Source organism: Zootoca vivipara, chromosome Z, assembly GCF_963506605.1.
Source record: "Zootoca vivipara chromosome Z, rZooViv1.1, whole genome shotgun sequence".
NCBI lineage: Eukaryota > Metazoa > Chordata > Lepidosauria > Squamata > Lacertidae > Zootoca > Zootoca vivipara.
In genome coordinates, this window is record NC_083294.1 from 5,207,956 (window position 1) to 5,227,641 (window position 19,686).

At 46.5% G+C, this 19,686-nt stretch overlaps 1 protein-coding gene across 1 annotated transcript in view; it reads left to right on the plus strand.

The window, feature by feature from the left end:
• BRINP1 (BMP/retinoic acid inducible neural specific 1) overlaps positions 1-19,686 on the plus strand; it is a 110,759-nt gene that overhangs the window by 81,958 nt on the left and 9,115 nt on the right. The window contains exons 5-7 of the mRNA XM_035114125.2: positions 2,789-2,894; positions 14,150-14,386; positions 15,193-15,415. Of these exons, the coding sequence (XP_034970016.1) occupies positions 2,789-2,894; positions 14,150-14,386; positions 15,193-15,415 (566 nt within the window). The remainder of the gene's footprint in view (positions 1-2,788; positions 2,895-14,149; positions 14,387-15,192; positions 15,416-19,686) is intronic.

The window sequence follows — 19,686 nt, forward strand, 5'->3', positions numbered from 1 at the left end:
TTGTTGTTGTTGGTGGTGATGTGTTTGTTCCAAATGCTGTTCTTCCAAAGTGTTGCTGTGCAGCATCAGTCCAAAACATTTGAAAGGAGTACCAGTAGGTAGCAGTCTTGAGAAGCTCCACCACCACCACAGGCAAGGCAAAAATAAAACTAAGGGGAAAAAAGAAACTGTTGCCACTATCACCACCAATTAGAACACAACACCCATTTTCTTTTCTTTCTCTTTTTAAAGCACTTTGATTCCTCCCAAAAATCAGCCCCTGCAGACACAGGTGCCCAAACCCACAAACGTTAAGACAACAGTTTTCTTCTCAGAAGGAAACAAAGCCTTATGAGGAATGGTTCGAGGAGCTGGGAATGTATAGCCTGGAGGAGAGGAGATTGAGAGGGGATATGATAGTCATCTTCAAATATCTGAAGGGCTGTCACATTGAAGATGGAGCAAGCTTGTTTTCTCCTGCTCGGGGACGGGGGGGACGGGGGACAACACAGACCAATGGACTCAAATGATAAGAAAGGAAATTCAAACTATACATTAGGAAGAACTTGCTGACACTAAGAGCTGCTCAGCAGTGGAATGGACTACCTCAGAAAATGATGGGCTCTTATTTATTGGAGGTTTTGAAACAGAGGTTGGCTGGCCATCTGCCAGGAATTCAGCTGTGATTACTGCATTTCAGGGGGTTGGACTAGATGCCACTTAGGGATCCCTGCCACACTTTCTGCCTTTAAAAATGTGCTGGTAATGCGTACCCTTGAGTTGTTGTTCAGTCGTTTAGTTGTGTCCAACTCTTCGTGACCACAGGGACCATAGCATGCCAAAAACACTGGCTGTTGCCCATAGGGTATGGAAGAGCAGAAGGCAGGAAGGCCAACAGCTGATGGAACCGGAGTCACTGATAGGCAGAGCCAACTAATTCAACTTTTGTCCCCATCCTCTTTTTTGCTGAGTTCTACAAGGGACTTAGGAGGACAAGGAGGTGTCCCCCCATAGCTGCCAAATCTCCCGTATTCCCCGGGAAACCCCCCATTTTTCCAGCTGTTCCCAGCCGAAAAAACTGATTTTTTTGTTTCCCCCCGGTTTATTCTGGTGCGGCGGCCATTTTGGAACTGGACGGAGCATGCTCAGAAGCGACTTTTGATGCTGCTTTGCCCAGTTCCAAAATGGCTGCAGCGCTACTTCCGGTCTGCTACTTCCGGTCCAGTCCCTTATTTCTCAGGCTGGAACTTGGCAGCTATGCAACCCCCCCCCCCCCCGGTTTCGTTGTATGCAGACAGGCAGGTGTGGACTAGCTGACAGTGCTTTGTCTGCCCTAATGAACCAGCCCCTGCAACTTCTGAGTATGTAAAGTTCAGCTCTAGTCAACACCTCACAAAACCCAACCAGGCAAATCACCACAGAAGCTGCTGATAGGAGGTGGAGAGGAGCATCTTTGCACAGAGAGAGAGAGAGAGGGAGAGGGAGAGAGAGAGAGAGAGAGAGAGAGAGAGAGAGAGAGAGAGAGAGAGAGAGAGAGAGAGAGAGAGAGAGGAGCTCACACAATGGTAACTGTTGTTTCTGTCCAGCCTTTTATGCTGCACAATTTAGCTTGGAAGTCTTTTCACAGGCTCTCAGGTGTATCAGCAACAAGAGCTGACAATAAGACTGGACAATACTTTTCCAGATACAGGTGGTCAGGGATGCAGAACAAGGCACTGGAGAGTAGCAGCGGAGGGACACTGACAAAGGAAGCAGAAATGGGCCTTCAGACAAAGACCTTTTCAATCTGTGAAAGCAATCTACCGATACTGGATGAATGGAGCAGGGGGAGGGGGTGTAGAAAAGAAGTCACATTCCCCCAAGCAAAGGACTAATTAAGCTATTACAGGCTGCAACCCCCCCCCCCAAAAAAAACACCCCGCCACTGGAAGTTACTTTGCAATTTTATTGCATTTATATCCTACCTTTTCTCCGAGAAATTCAAGGTGGTGCACATGATTCTCATTTATTCCCCACAACAACCCTGTGAGCATCCCAACCCACACCCAGACCAACCCACACCTGAACCAACAAGGACAACTGACTGACTGGGTTTTTATTCTTTGTTGGCAAAGCACTCAGTTACATTGGCTCCCAACATGCAAGTGCTATACAACACACTCCGCTAGCTAGCTGCCTAGGCAAACTTTGAGGGTTCCTCCTCAACAGCTGTTCTGACTACTCTCATCACTTTAAGCTCCTCCTCAAGTGTGGAAGCAATGGGAAAGAGGAATTCCCCAGGGGATTCTGGAATCATGAGCCCCTCATGGAGAAATTCATGGTGTGGAGAAAGTGGACAGAAAAAAGTTCTCTTCCCTCCCATATAACATGAGCTGAATTAATTTTGTGAAATTTAGGACTCTTAAACGAAAGAACTTCACAGAGTGGTACTCTCTCCTACATGTGGCATTGATGGCCACCAACTTGGAAGGCTTTAAAAGAAGATAAGGCAAATTGTTGGAGTAAAAAAGATTATTGATGGCTACTAGCCACCATGGCAAGGTTCTCCCTTCACCATTGGAGGCATTAAATGCCCCTGAATACCAGTTTCTTGGAATCACAAATGCGGAGACAGCGCTTGCCCTCAAGTAATTCATGAGGACTTTCATGAGGTATGCATTTGGCCATCATGAGAACAGAGTGGCAGGCCATATGGGTCTTTTGTTCTGATCCAACAAGCTCTACTTACATACCATTCCCTAGTCTTTACATACTGTTGGCAAAGGAAATGATTTTGCTTTCTTTCTTTTTAAAATCTCTGCTGCTTTAGGTAACCGAAACACGGACAGGCCCATTGGGCTGTAACAGTTACGACAATCTGGACTCTGTGAGTTCTGTCCTTCTGCAAAGCGCTGAGAGCAAACTCCACTTACAAGGTAAGGGGAGAAAGGAGTTGGACTTACTGGTGTCAGTTCCTCTGATCTCTATTCCATTCCCTCTCTGGGAAGTTTAGTAGCATTGAACGAAAAATTGGTATAGGGTGCAATCCAAACTATCTTTGTGCTGGGCTTGGGCCAAAGTGCCCTTCCACCCAGCTCTGCTGACCTCTGCCTTTGAAATGATGCCACCATCACTTCACTAATGTGGAGCTCCTCCTTCTACCTGCCTAACATGCAGGCTGATGGAAGTGCCACTGGCTGGTTCCCCAGCAGCAGCAGTCCATGGAAACTCTTGAAACAGAGCATTCTGGCAAGGGGTTGAACAAGCTCGAGATCCACTAGATTCTGAGCCAACCCCATTGACATAAGATGGTGGCATAGGACCTTGATGTGCAGTGATCTGCCTGCCCTGCTTTGCCCTGGAGTCCAAGCCGGCATTGCCAGTGGTCAGGGATGGTGAGATTTTGCATCCAACAACCTGGAGGCTACAGGTTCTCTGCCCTGGACTATAATAATGGCAACATTCCCAGCCAAAGGTTGCAGCTGGAAGCATCCAAAATTTGGTGATACCCAGTGTGGGGTTGTGTATCCAAGGGTACTCTCTGCAAAATAAATTAACTGAGCCTAGTTGACTCAGTCAATGAGATTAAGGGGAGGGGGTGTGAAAAAACAACACTGAAGCATACAGTGAGGATGGTGGTGATTTAAAGTCAGGAGTGGGGCTCCTGTGGCCTTCCAGCTGTTGTTGGGTTCCATCTCATTTCAACCCCAGCAAGCATAGCTAAAAGCTCAGGATTATGGGAACTGTAGCCCAACTCTGATGCCATCTTCCAATTGTGACCACAGATACACTGAAACACAGATTGGCTAAAGCCTGAATGAACCTACTATAAAAGATCCCTTCCCAATGGTTGCCACACCTGCCACATATGTTAGAGCTGAGAATGAATTCTATTAGCGATCCTGGGAGACTATTGCTCCTCAGAGTAGCAGGAGAAGGGATGTAGCTCAGTGGTTTACATGCAGAAAGTTTCAGGTGAAAGAACAGGTAGGGCTTGAAGAGATCCATGCCTGCGGTCCTGAAGAGCTACTGTCAGTCAGTCAGTCTAAACAAGACTGTCTCCCTGTAGTGCTACTGCATGGCAACTCCTACCATCTCTGGTCATTAAACTCCCAGTATACCTGAAGGAGCGTCTCCACCCCCCTTGTTGAGCCCGGACACTGAGGTCCAGCGCTGAGGGCCTTCTGGCGGTTCCCTTACTGCGAGAAGCAAAGCTACAGGGAACCAGGCAGAGGGCCTTCTCGGTAGTGGCACCTGCCCTGTGGAATGCCCTCCCATCAGATGTCAAAGAGATAAACAACTACCTGACATTTCGAAGACACCTGAAGGCAGTCCTGTTTAGGGAAGTTTTAATGTGTGACATTTTAATGTATTTTTAATCTTTGTTGGAAGCCGCCCAGAGTGGCTGGGGAGACCCAGCTAGATGGGCAGGGTACAAAAAATAAATGATGATGATGATGATGACTGGAGATTATGGGAGCTGGAGCCCAACAACATATAGAGGATACTGTGTGGGCTACCCTAAGTGTGAACTGATCTAAATAGGTCCTACCCTTGCTAGCAGTTTCCTATGTCCCTACAGCTGTGCTAGAGTGACCAATGGGATGTCATTGTGGTTGTGATGGTCCTTTCTCCTCCTTGCCTCCTCCTTACAGACTCTTGCAACTCAGGACAGTAAGTGGTATCTTGGAGACGTTGCTTGTTCCCCTAAACTGTCCTTCAAGCCACAACAGATTACTGATTCGTGACAGTGGTTTGTGCTTGGCTGCTAATCAGATCAGAGGAGACCAAGTCATGATCCATTACCTGTGGCCCTGTAAATAATGCTTAATGAGCTCTTGCAAAGCAGCTGGAGAAGAAAGTCAATGATCTTAGCTAATTATTCTAAGAGCCACATTCTCGGTTGTGGAGGGGGGGGAGAGAGAGAGAGAGAAGAGGAGGGTAAGGCTAAAGCGTAGTTTTAAAGGTCACAGATATATTGTAAGGCACCCATCTTATTCTCCCGGTTAAGTAACCTCTGCTAGTCTTGCTCATACGAAGCTATCTGATAACTGAGTTACACCACTGGCCCATCTTGACTAGTACTGCTGACAATGACATTCTGAAACCTTTTTCAGCCCTGATGCTTTAACCTGGAGTTCAACATGGGATCTTTGTCATGTTAAGCACAATCTTCGCCCTTCACTCCCAACATTGTCTGCTATTGACTTTGCACAGCACTGGATTAAACTGTGCAATTCACTTCTTCAATATGTAGTGATGTCTACCAATGCTGTTGTTGATGATGATTACTTCAACAATTTATATACTACTTAATCATAGTCATCTCCATGAGGATTCAACAAATTCATGGAGGATAAGGCTATCAGTTGCTACTAGCCATGGTGGTTTATGTTCTCCCTCCACTGTTGGAGGCAGCATGCCTCTGAGTAACAGTTCCTGAGAAACACAAATGAGGGAATGGGGTTGTTGCACTTGGGTTCTGTTTGTATGCTTCCGGGAGGAATCTGTTTGGCCGTTATCATAAAAAAATGTTGGAGCAGATGGGCCTTTGTTCTGACCCAGTAGAGGTCTTCTCATGTTCCCTTTCTGTTCTGTGTTGTAGTGGCTCCTTGGTGATCTCTGGCAATGGCCTTTCCCAACCCATCTCTGCTCCAGAGATCCTTAGCTGGAGATGCTAGCATTCCCACTTTTGAATGCAGGGAGGGAGATTAGACCCTTGGACAATTCTCTTAACTCAAAAACTCCCCACCTTGCTCATCAAGGAAAAGGATTGTAGCTTAGTCATCTTTGTGATATCTTAGTTTTCCATGAGCAGGTAGGTTATAAACTGTGGGGAAATTTTAATGAAGATGAAAAAGCTAAAAAGAGTCCTGTGGAATCAGACCAAAGGCAAATTTCAAGTAGGAAGAAACTGTATCCCCATATGTTGTTAGACTACAGTTTCACTCATCCCAACCATTAGCTGGGACTTAGCTGGGTCTGGCTAGAGTTGCTGTCCACTAGCATCTGAAATCATAACTGTAGTGGTTGCAATCATGGCAGTTAGCTATAGCAAGTATGTTAAGAGTAAAGAGAAGATGAATGATAGTATGAATGACTACAGCAGCAATCCACTCAGCCCTTGTTTGGATTACACTGTGAATCAAGACTGCCAGTTTGGATTCTTTTTCTTATTACTAAAGAGCAATGTGGTTGTATGATGCCATCAATTGGGTTGTAAGGTTTCAGGGTTAGATCTGAAGGCTTGACCTTCTCTGGGTCTCAGTGGGGAACAGTTAGATTTCATGGTGAAGTGTTTGAATCAAATGGGACAGTTTTTGTTGGGCTTTGGAGTATTTGCCATTCTTTACACCCTCCAGTCCATCCAGAGACATCAAACTCGCAGCTTAAATTCTAGCAAAATTGGGTTGAAGCAATGGCACTTGCTAGAAGGGCAATGTTCTGTCCCGAGGAGCAGAGTCACCTCTTTTAGGGTAAAGTCAAGATAGACTAGGCAGGATTACAAAAGGTCCCAAACCCTGGCCTTTCAGGACCCTGAACAAATCACTGGCACATGCTGACTAGGAACTCGCCGAAGGACAGTTATCTCAGCGCCACTCTTAGGCCTTATAAAGGTTAGCTGGTCTGGACCTGATGTTAACCCTGCCCTTGTTGTTTCTCAAAGGGTCATTGCCTGAGTCTGTAGCAGCTGGCTCTGAAAGCTGAGGTCTGGATTGTTAAAATGCTTTCTAATTGAAGGATTTTGCCAAGGCTTTGCCCTCTAGCCTGGAAGCTCCTGGAGTGGGGGTGGGGGGGAAGACAATGGCTCCCCATATAATTCATCCTTTCCTTCTGAGTCTTCTTTGAGCCTGGGTGGTTGGGATTGAGACCAGAGTGCATGGCACCCAGGTGCCACTATTGTTGTTATTTAGTCGTTTAGTTGTGTCCGGCTCTTCGTGACCCCATGGACCAGAGCACGGCAGGCACTCCTGTCTTCCACTGCCTCCAGCAGTTTGGTCAAACTCATGTTAGCTTTGAGAACACTGTCCAACCATCTTGTCCTCTGTTGTCCCCTTCTCCTTGTGCCCTCAGTCTTTCCCAACATCAGGGTCTTTTCCAAGGAGTCTTCTCTTCTCATGAGGTGGCCAAAGTATTGGAGCCTCAGCTTCACGATCTGTCCTTCCAGTGAGCACTCAGGGCTGATTTCCTTAAGAATGGAGAGGTTTGATCTTCTTGCAGTCCATGGGACTCTCAAGAGTCTCCTCCAGCACCATAATTCAAAAGCATCATTTTTTTTGGTGATCAGCCTTCTTTATGGTCCAGCTCTCACTTCCATACATCACTACTGGGAAAACCATAGCTTTAACTATACGGACCTTTGTTGGCAAGGTGATGCCTCTGCTTTTTAAGATGCTGTCTAGGTTTGTCATTGCTTTTCTCCCAAGAAGCAGGCATCTTTTAATTTCGTGAACCATCTGCAGTGATCATGGAACCCAAGAAAGTAAAATCTCTCGCTGCCTCCATTTCTTCCCCTTCTATTTGCCAGGAGGTGATGGGACCAGTGGTCATAATCTACTAGGTCCCAGACCCTGCCCCCATGAATCAAAGTCTCAGCTGAATCTGTGGGGAACATTTGGAATAATAGAAACTCTTTGGGCATTCTGTGGTCTATTACAGGTTTCATTCACCAGCTTGAGGACTGCTTCTTCCTTTATGTTCCTGTTGCACAATGCCAAATGCTATGAAGAAGTGTTACACTCAGAGATTTTGTCCATGTTTTAAAGGCAGTGGTATTGTTCTTGTACAATAAGCATTAACATTATTACATTTATATCCCACCATTCCTCCAAGGAAATCAGGGTTCTCCCACCCACCCATTTTATTCTTTGTGACAGTCCTGTGAGGTACGTCAGGCTGAGAGATGCTGACTGGTTTGAGGTCACCCAGGGAGCTTCATGCCTGGGTGCAGATTTGAACCCTGGTCTTCCAGGTCTTAGTCCAGCACTCTAACCATTGCACCATAGTGTCTTCCATCAGCCCTAACTCCCATCAGCCCCAGCCAGCATGGCAAATGGTCAGCGATGATGTGAGTTAGAGTCCAATGACATTGGGTGGATAGCATGCTGGCTCACCCTGTTATGCTTCTTCCTTGAAAGTTAGCCTTTCTAAGCTAACTTGCCTAGTGCTGTTTTGCTGATGCTGAATCTATAAGTTCTCAAAATGTGGGAGGGGGGAGTAGGGAAGGAGCGAGAAGCGGGGGGAGAGAGAGAGAAGAGATGGAAGCTACTTAAGGATTATAACTCCCAGCTCAATTCAGTAGGATCTGCAGGTGCTAGACATGTCCTTTTCTTGTGAGGAAAAAAAGGGAAAAGATCGTGACCTGAATCTGCTGCCACCGCCCTCCCCTTTCCTGCTGTGTCCCATATATCATTCCTATTGACTCCAGTGCTATGTTTATCCTCTCTGACAGCTGCCACTGTTCCCCTCTTGCTTGAAAATTGGGTCAGACAAAACTGGGTGATTCACTGCCATTGGGCAAGGAGTTCTAATCTGGACAGGCAGCCCAGAAGAGAGTGGCCTTTTTCCTATGAATCATTATGACCAATGTGAACAAGCGGGTCCTGCAACAAACTCTTGCAGCATTTTCTCACCTCCTTAATAGAGTGCTTCTGTTCAGGGTTCCAGCCAGCTAGCCACAGATTCTCCAGTCGGAAGAACTCTTCGTTGTTGTCTATAACTTCTTCAAACTCTACGGTTAAACTAGCTGTGCTGATACCTCCCTCCTGTTCTTTGGTGCCCACATTCCTGGTGGCACTCATCACCACAGCTTGCTATTGGAGAGGTCAAAATTATCTGCATCTGGCTCTCCGTCTGAAGAGCTAATAGGGCCATCCCATTTTCATCCTAAACCCTGTAAGGTAGGTTTGTGTGAGAAAGTAACACCCCTGGAGCAGTGGTGGCTGGTGTTGGTTGGAACCAGTAGGGTTAGAATTCCTACCTGCTGAATTCTACAGGGGGCAACACTGAGACTAAGGAAGAGAAGGCTGTCCGTCCGAGCAACCCTCCTACACAGGTTGTTAGGTAGGAAGGCAGTCAAGCGAGGGGAAAGTGCTGGTTGAGGACAGACTGAGATTGATAGGGCAGTGCCCCATTTGCCATATGGCCTGGCCTCTACTGCCTTGCAGTCAGGATTTGAACCTCAGCCTTTCTTATCTTCACTACATAGCATTTCAGTTCTATTCTACCTACCTCTGTCACATACACTGCTAAGCAACTGTCAGATTCTGTAGCAGCTAGTAAGACTTAGTCCAGAACTGTTTTTGTATTGGATGAGTACTATATAAGGTATTTTATTTATGTATTTTTTTAAAAAAATTGTGCTCCTTTCATCCTTTTTAACCCCCTTCTTCACTGGCTATTTGTGTCCTGGCTGCACTTACAGTAGCCATGGTCCCTATTCCTGTTGGGTGCCCTTTCTCCTCAGTTTTTACCTACTTTTGTCTTCGTAGTGGTTAAGAGCAGTAGACTCATAATCTGGGGAACCGGGTTCACGTCTCCGCTCCTCCACATGCAGCTGCTGGGTGACCTTGGGCTAGTCACACTTCTTTGAAGTCTCTCAGCCCCACCCACCTCACAGAGTGTTTGTTGTGGGGGAGGAAGGGAAAGGAGAATGTTAGCCGCTTTGAGACTCCTTTGGGTAGTGATAAAGCGGGATATCAAATCCAAACTCTTCTTCTTCTTCTTCTTCTTCTTCTTCTTCTTCTTCTTCTTCTTCTTCTTCTTCTTCTTCTTCTTCTTCTTCTCCTCCTCCTCCTCCTCCTCCTCCTCCTCCTCCTTCTCCTTCTCCTTCTCCTTCTCCTTCTTCTTTTCATCTCTCCCCCACCCACCAAGATGCTAGATTGAGGGGCTGAACTATTGCCCTCACTCTGATTTGGCTTCAGGCAGCATGGAGGCCAAATTATTGCTGGCATGCAGAGGAGCAAGTTGCTCCACTTTGTCCTCACAGCAACTCTGCGAGACTGAGAAATAGTGACTAGCAGCTATACAGAATCATAATGGAGCCAAATCAGACTGAAGGCAAACATGCCTGCTCTTCTTCTGGGTAAAATAATGGGGTACCCATCAGGAGCTGGACATTCATTTACTAAGTTAAAATCCCACCTTTCCTCTAGAAAACTGAAGCTACCTTGTTCTCCCTCTCTCTATTTTATCATTGCAATGACCCTGTGAAAGCAGGTTAGATTGTGTGATGGTGACTAGCCCAAGGCCACTCGGTTAGTTTTCTGGCCAAATGGGGATTTGATACTGGCTTCCCAGTCCAGCACATTAATCAGTAAGTGGGATAGACACATTAAGTCCCATTCACAGCCTGCCTACGCTCATGAAATTTAACAAAAGGGGAAGTGGGCTTTTCACAGACAGCAAACATGGTTGTGAATTTTGCCTGGCTGGGGGTGGGGTGGATTTCGGCTGAGCCTTTTCCAGTTAAGGTTTTTGCCAACCTCTCTAGATCACTAAAGTAACCCCTCCCAGGGACAGGGCTCAAACTCTAGAATGCACCCATAACTGTCCCCTCCTTTTTGCTCAGCTCCATCTTGTGAATCCTGACTTCTTTCCCCTTCTCCTCTGGTCAGCTGGCAGCTTTAGAAAAGTGCCATCCAGAACCACAATGGCACAAAGAGGATGGGTGACTGACCAGCCCACATTCTGTATGCCTGTAGTTCACTGGGGCTTGTTGGTGTCTCAGGCTCCTTTTTCATCTACCAGCCTGAAAACCCCAGACTTTGACGATAAGGCCAGACAAATCTGGGCAAGGGAATTATCATAAAGGATTCCCTTTCTGTACTGCTTCCCATGGAGCCAGAAACTGACGTGAGTCTGACAAGCAGAACTGATCAGGTGTGAGGAAACAGCTGGGAATCCTCCTGGAGCCTCCGGCTCACAAACAGAAAGCTGCAGAATTTGATCTAAAGAGAGGTAATGGAAATATAGGTATTGTATGTGTAGGCCTGCACAAGCCTTGGGCCAGACAGGGGGATTTAGGCTCCACACACAGATCTTGGAAGCACCACCTTGTATTCTTATTCCTTGACCCGCATGTCCCATGGAAGATGGAGAATGTTTGTTTTCTCCTGCCCTGGAGGGTAGTATTTGAACCCATGGATTCAAGTTACAAGAAGAGAGATGCCGGTGAATCATCAAGAAGAACCTTCTGACAGCAAGAGCTGTTAGGCAGTGGAATAAGGTAAAGGACCCCTGACCATTAGGTCCAGTCGCAGACGACTCTGGGGTTGCAGCGCTCATCTCGCTTTACTGGCTGAGGGACCCGCCGTTTGTCCACAGACAGCTTCCAGGTGATGTGGCCAGCATGACTAAGCCGCTTCTGGCGAAACCAGAGCAGCGCATGGAAACACCGTTTACCTTCCTGCCAGAGCGGTACCTATTTGTCTACTTGCACTTTGATGTGCTTTCGAACTGCTAGGTTGGCAGGAGCTGGGACAGAGCAATGGGAGCTCACCCCATCGCAGGGATTTGAAGCGCCTACCTTCTGATCAGCAAGCCCTAGGCTCAGTGGTTTAGAGCACAGCGCCACCTTCTTCCTTCAAAGTTTTAAAGCAGAGGTAGTATGGCCATTTGTCATGGATGCTTTAGTTGAGGTTCCTGCATTTCAGGGGGTTGGACTAGATGACTCTTGGGGTCCCTTCCACTTCTACAATTATATGCAGTGGTGTTGCGGCATTTCCTGGCACCCGTGGTGTGCACTGGGCAGGGCACAAAGGGCAAACGGGAACCGCCGTGCTAACCCAACCCTTATCGCTGACATTACCAAGCAGGTGTGCACTGGGTGGAGCGTGTAGGGTTCACAGCCCCACCCTCACCACTAGAGCTAAGCAGAGCCGTGCTGCACCGCCTGCCTGCCCATGCAGGAAAGAGCCCAGCTTGCCAACTTCGGGGCTGGGGACATGCCGGCCAGGCAGGGCGGAACAGGGATCCCTGTGTGAGTGCACCTTGTTTGCGTCCTCTCAATGTGTGGCTGGGGCTAGTCCCCTCCTAGCCCCAGCCCCATGCCCATGATTCTGTGAGTCTATGAAAACAATGCTGACAAAACCAGGGCATTTTCTTTCACTTCTCCATTCATTCATATGTCAGTGAATGTTGAAAGCAAAGTCCATGGGTGCAGCTGGCGTTTTCCCTTCATAGTCGCAGGCTAGTATTTCATCCTCTGCATCAGCAGTGGGGAACCATTTTCAGCCTGAGAGCCACATTCCCTTTTGTGAAACATGCTAGGGGCCACATCCCAGGGCATCAGAGGGGAAAGTGGCTAGAGAAAGAAATGTAAATGTTGCCTTTGTACATCAAGCTAGTGTGGTGTAGTGGTTCAGAGCGGTAGACTCGTAATCTGGGGAACCGGGTTCGCGTCTCCGCTCCTCCACATGCAGCTGCTGGGTGACCTTGGGCTAGTCACACTTCTCTGAAGTCTCTCAACCCCACTCACCTCACAGAGTGTTTGTGGTGGGGGAGGAAGGCAAAGGAGAATGTTAGCCGCTTTGAGACTCCTTTGGGTAGTGATAAAGCGGGATATCAAATCCAAACTCTTCTTCTCTTCTTCTTCTACACACATTCACATGCCCAACTCTGTGTCCTCCATCCAGACAAGCAAGAGGGCATGGTCTGAGCTGGTCTGAGGGCACATTCCAGCCAGGAAAACAAAATACTTGAGGAAGGGCCAGTGAAGGTTGTGGCCTAGGGAGAAAGTGTGTGGCCTGGGGAGACTCCTGAGGGCCAGAGAAAGAGGGCAGGCATGCCACATTCACACACCCCAAGCAAGAGGTGTTCCTACCCCTGCTTCACATTTTTCACCCTGCCCTTCTGCCAAGGAACTCAAGGCATTTTTGCAAAGGTTCTGTTCTAGGGCTCCAGACTCACAAGGAAAATGCGCAAAGTCAGGAGCCCCTGAAACACACATGCACCTGCAAGGCAGAGGGTTGCTTACTGGCGTCTGGGGAGGTCGTGTGTGGGCTCTTGGATGTTCTTGCTATTTTCCCAAAGCCTGGTAAGGGAGGAAAACCTGCTGGGTGTGCGGGTGAGAAATAAATGAAGAGCATTTACTTATTTTTTTACCCCAACCACATAAGGCTGCAAACGTGTAAGTAAAGCAAGTGCCAATTGGGGGCTTACCTTACTGTATTCAGAAGTGAAGCTTCCTAATTCACACTTTCCAAAACAATATGTGGCAAGTGTATAGCAGCCTTAGGAAATGCCTCAATTTTTGACCTTGAGCCAGAGTAGATGCAAGTCTACCTGCCTTGCAGCCTGACGCCTGTTATTGCTAGCATTGCTATACAGAGTGGACAGAAAGGCATTTGACCTGGACACACTCCTTTTATATCCATTTGTGTTTATGTTCTAAATGGTGCCTTCTGGAGCTTCATACGTCACAGCATAACCTTATAGTAGCTGGCTGATGTGATAAGATCTTCAACTCAGCAGAATCCAAGCTGAACTATACTCAGTTTTCCATGCCCTCAATTCCATGCCCTCAATTCCTTGCTTATACTGTGATCTCAGAGTAAGGTTTAGCTGCCCACTAGCCACAATCCCTGAACTGCTAATAAATTGAAATAAATAAATAAAAACACAAATAGAACCCATACACCATTCCTTCTAATAGCAAAACTCAGGTGACTTGAGTGCCTATCATTTTGGAAGCAGAACAGCGCCGTCTTAAGCGCTCCCGGCGCCGTGGTGTGCTGGATCCCTCCGGCGCCCTCCCGCCCCGTTCCGGCGCCCTACCACCCCGTTTCCCAGCGCAGTGGGCGGGTGGGCGCCGCGTGGGTGCAACAGGCACTGCTGCGCGGCAGGCGGGCGGGCAGGCGCAGCTGCGCGGCGGACCGATCGGCCAGCGGGTGGGCGCAGCTCGCGGCGCCCTCCTGGCGGGCCGGCGCCATGGTGCCCTGCGCCACCCAGCCTGCACGTTGGGCCGGCCCTGAAGCAGAATGAGGGAGCACCTAGAAATAAGGTATCAGTTTCTACATATGCAGGAGTCTCCATAGGTACAATGAAGTGTGAATGTTTGCAATTAAAAAGGAAACAAATGAATAAAACAAGACAAAGACCTGTCAGCTTCCAGGATATTCAGAATGTTGAGGGTTGAGTCGGACCTTGAATTTTTACTGTCTCTTTTCTTACGCTCAATTATTTTCAATAGGCCTCCAGCTAATCTTTCCTCAGTATTTACAAGAGAAATTTGTGCAGTCAGCATTGAGCTACATAATGTGCAATGGAGAGGGAGAATATATATGCCGAGACAGCCAGTGTGGGTGTCAGTGTGCAGAAGAATTCCCACAGTGCAACTGTCCCATCACCGACATTCAGATCATGGAATACACATTGGCCAACATGGCAAAATCTTGGACAGAAGCCTACAAAGACCTGGAGAATTCAGGTAATGAAGAGGAAAGGAGAAGGCGGGTTTCAAAGGAATTACATACTAAAACTACCCAATACCAGACCCAGATATTTGCCCAGCTGGCTGTGTATCATCTGCTCCAACTGACAGCAGCTTATCTAGGGCAGATGTAGTCAACAAGGCCATGAGTATCCAATGTGGTTCCCTCCAAATGCTGTTGAACTACAACTCCTATCATCCCTGACCTGCAATGGCATCTGGAGGGTGTCATGTTGGCTTTCCATTATGGTTTCAGGCAGAGATATCTTCCCTCACCTGGTTCCTGATCATTTTAACTCAAGGATGGGGGGCCTTGTTTTCATTTTGAGGGCCACATTCTGTTCTGGGCAAACCTCTGGGGAGTCATATACTAGTGATAGGCAGTGCCACTGACAAAACCAGGCTTGAGGGAAAATGTGAGATTTACCTTCATATGCCACACACACACACCAGCCAAGCAAGAAGCATTATCAGAGTTCTTGGGCAGATAGCAAGATAGCAGGTCAAAATACTAAAGGAGGGTACGAAGTGAGGATAGTAGGGGATGTAGCCTGGGGAAAGTCCCAAACGGTAGATTCCCTGCCCCTGTTTTAACTGGAAATGCCAAGAACTGAATCTGGGACCTCATGCATGCGATATATGGACTCTAACAATAATTTCATATTCTCCCCAAAGTTTGACAAACTATAAAAAAAATAGAAAATTAAAGAGGGCATCATGCCACCCAAAACAACAACAAGAAGAAGAACTCCTCCACCCTTTCTCTGTTCTTGGCTTTATATGTGTCTTTGTGTATTTCCCAGACGAATTTAAATCTTTCATGAAGAGGCTACCTAACAACCATTTCCTGACCATTGGAAGTATCCACCAGCACTGGGGGAATGACTGGGACCTTCAGAACCAGTACAAACTCCTGCAGAGTTCCATGGAGGCCCAACGCCAGAAGATCCAGCGCACTGCCCGCAAGCTTTTCGGCCTCAGCATCCGTTGCCGGCACAATCCTAACCACCAGCTGCCGCGGGAAAGGTACTGGTCATCCTTATTTATGTAAGGGGTGATATACTATATTTAGAGAGTGCTTGATCCATGCATTAAGAGTTCAACATGTTTATTGTATATCACTTTCTGTGTAAGAAGGGTGCAAATCTTTGTGTAAGATGGGTGCAAACCTTTTTTATTATTATTTGCTCAGATTTCAGTAAACAAAAGTAGCAGGAGAGACAACTGCTCTTTCTTTCTCCATCTGAGCATTGGTGCAAATTAGGCAAGACTCCAGCTCTCTCTATAGCCCTCTATGCTTACTCGAGCATAAGGGAGACAAATTCAATTCACTTCCCATTTAAGCATGAACCTACTTAATACTCACTTTGCAAAACAGTACATGAACTGAAACAATGCCATTCTTTTAAATTCACAGTTCTCAAATTTTGCAGTGTTGTTCTCCAGCCAAGTAATGAACAGTAACTCCCATTTTACACCTCCTTTACTTCATGATCACAGCTTTGTGCAGGTGTGGGGAGGAAAAGTAAGTAAGTAAGTAGGTAAATGGGTGGGTGGGTGGAGAACTGTGGAAACCCACTCTCCATTTACAGTATTTTCCCCATACACCTGCACAAAGCTGGGCCTCTGGCAGCATCTCAGAGCCCTCTTGCCACATTCCCAAAACTTGATAAGCAGTGCCCACTGCTTTGGAAATGAGGCTCAAGGTTTCTGCCAGGATCCTAGAGCCCACCTGTCTGCTTCCCAAATTTGGACAAGTGTTTACTGGGATTTGGGATGGTGGCAGAAGGACCCTGAGAAACTGCCAGAGCTCTTGATCTTCCTTCCCTGGGCTCCTGGCTTTATGTGTGGGGTTGTTGTTGTTGTTGTTGTTGTTGTTGTTGTAGTAGTAGTAGTAGTAGTTTTGTATGTTTGGACCCCAAAAACCAAATGCTTGAGTAAGGTGAGAGTTACCTGTACACAGAAATGCATATACTGGGTGTGCATCTATTAGTGAAACTAACATGAAAGAAAGAAAGAAAGAAAGAAAGAAAGAAAGAAAGAAAGAAAGAAAGAAAGAAAGAAAGAAAGAAAGAAAGAAAGAAAGAAAGAAATTTATGTAAGGAATATGCTTTGCAAAAAATACATATACATATTATGTAAAATTGTATAAAAATGTGTGTATTAGGAGAAATTCACACCAAAATTATACATTTTCATGAGGACTTTTTTATAAAAAAAAACCCTCAGAAAGTGGGATTTGTGGTAAAATGAACTTAAAAATGAGAAATGGAGAGAAACTGAAATTGTAAGATTTGCCTAATCTTCCTTTGAGGAGAAAATGGAGGAGAAATTGTGGTTTGTCTAGTAATCAAAAATGATATTTGTGAATCCCTGTCCACAGGGCAAGAAATCAGTCTGCACAAAACTGCACAGATTAGAGAAAATTGCACACAATATGTATACATTACTGGAAATAATACTGCAAAAATGCATTATGTTAGGGGGAATTGTTTGCAACAATGTGTGGAATAGGAGCAATGTGTATGCAAGTGCTATGAATTTTCGTGCATTTTTAAAGAAAAATTGCAAACTGATTAATAAATGGGGCAAATGGTACAAAAGATTTGTAAAATTAAAAATGGATAGGGGATAAATGACAGGTTTGTCCATTCTCTACTTGTGTACATGAATGTGGGACTTTGGTCAGCATTATAGATAAGTGGCTTCTCCTTGTCCCATTTTGTTGGTAGGAGGACTGTACCGCAAAATGGGAGATGTGCGAATTTTTCCTGGATTGCCCTTGGTGCCCATGTGGCTTCTGCCACCTTTCTCTTTCTCTCTGGAGAAGTAAATAGAGTTGGGAAAGGAAGACAGAAAACTGGCCCCTTTCCCACTTCCTCTTTTATTCTACTTGAATTTGCTTAGTTTGGTTCACATTAAAACGTGAACCAATTCTCTCCCCTAACTTTAGGAAGCAGGCAAGCTGAGTCCATTCAGGACAGGAGGCAGTTTTTCAAGTAGCATAGGTTTCAGATTATGACAGCAATTTTGTGAAGAAAGTTAGTGTGTTTTCTTCAACAGATACCCAGACTCAGCTTCACGGTCCACTGTTCAGCCTCTGTCTTTGCCACACATCTGACATGAGTTTACTAGAATATACCTTGCACAAAATTAGACCCAATATGGCCCCATGCTGGGGCAATTTTGACTGTGTGAATGCCCCGACCGAGACAGCAGCATTTAATATGTGCCGCTGACTTTGAAAAGATGGAGTGGTTATATTAACAGCGTGACACTCTCTGTCCCATTCACAAAGGTCTAATAGAAATAGCATGTTCTATATTCAATTATAGCCTAAAGGAACGTGCTGGCACTCAACTGCCCTTCCGGAAATGAAGCAGAATAGAACTGAATGCTGAAAGGGAAAGTTGTGTTCAGCCAATTTTGATGGTGCAGGAAGGTGTGAATCCAGATTTTTAGAAAGCTATACTCCCTCCCAGTTTCACTTTTTGTTTTTTTATCTATAGATTTTGTTTGCCAAACAAGCAGAGCAAATGAAGTTAATTAAAAAAATATAATTAAAAGTGACTCAAATGGAAATTGAATCAAATGCTGGATTCATTTCCTTCTTCTTTTTGCTGACCTGTTTGTGTGATTTCTGAATGGGCAGGCTGATGCATAGTTTGCTTCAGGGAAGGCTGCTAACTTTGCAGGCTGGAGGGGAGTAATAGATTTAAGAGCTCTGAGCTTGACTGAAGATATATGGGCCTGTTGTGCTTTGGGTTTTGTTTTGCTTTGCTTTTTTTCGTTTTGTGAGAATGCGAGAGTAGCTGATGCAGGCGGATGAAAATACGGCAATTGGCAATATATGATGATGAAGAGGGGCTTCTGCAAAGTCAGGTCAGATGTTCAAAACAATGTATTGAAATATTTGTGGGATTCAGCTAGGACCACATATAAAATAGCCACTTACCAGCTTGCCAGTAAGCAGCAGTTGCAGCCCAATGTGATGCCTCCTCTCTCGCATAGACACACAGTGTCATTTTCAAATGTTTCCCCATCCCCTCCAGCCACCACAGAGGCTCATGGGTTCCCGTCAAACCCATCCTTCAGCCAATCCGTGGCGGTCTGAGGGTGGTGGGTGGGGCATGGCCATTTACTTAGCCCGGCCGACCACTCAGCGCAACATTCAGTTGGCCGGGAGAGTCACCCACCTTTCCCCTCCCTCCATTAATAGTTGATTACTGCTCTAACCATTTCTTTTCAGCTAGCCAGGCTTTGCTGTGTTCTTTTGACGGTTGCCGTATTCAGAGCCAGGAAGGAATTTCCCCTGCTCTGCAGGTTTTGCCTTCCCCATAGCATTAGTCACAACTTTGGCGATTTAGGCGATATAGTTCATCCAATTGGGGTGTGGTGAAGTGGTGACTCACCCACCCCCTGTTAATGGTGACGTTAACAGGGTACCCCGTTAGAGGCGTCTGGAGGGAAGTCTCTGTCCAAAAAGCCAGTTGTTAGGGTTAGCGGGCCATAGAGCTTACCTCAGCGTTTGGGGGGCCATCCACATAAACTTGCATTTTGTGATAGAGCCACCCCCAGATAGACCCTGTCGTGCCTCAGTCCTCCAGCAGGGGAGGGGCTGAGAGGGATACGCACCCAAAACATATGCCAAGGCTTCTTATATCTGAAATCAGTAGTGGCCATTTCAAATGCCAGACAGTTGTGTCTATTCATTTTACCCCTCAGCGGTTAGGCGCACTGGGCAGGGGGACTCTGTGTTTGGGCACCCCACCAAGCACAACTTTCCTACATCTTTTTCTTCCTCTACCACCTAAAGCCTAGTAAGTGAGGAAAACCTGCTGGGTGCATGGGTGAGGAAAAAATAAATAAATTGAGAGACGTGGGTGGTGGGTATCCCCATGTCTCCATTTTTTTATTTTATCCCCCCCCCCATGTAAGGTTGCAATTGCATAAGTAAAGTGAGTACAATATGCAAGCTCACTGCATGCAGAAATGTGTGAATCCATCAAAATTTACATACAGAAAAATATTTCTAAGGAGAAATTTGCACTAAAATTCTGATGAATTTTCACACACACACACACACACACACACACACACACACACTAGTTGGCCCGGGCACGCATTGCTGTGCCTGACTCAGGGTCCTTGTTTCCCAGGAAAGGGGGAGGATGTGTCAGTCCCACTGTTGACTATGTGTTTTTCCTCTCCCCCCCCCGTTGTGTCTCATCCCTGTGATTCCTCCCATCCTGTTGCGACCCATGAGGTATCCCGTCCCCCCTCCCCCCACCCCAGGG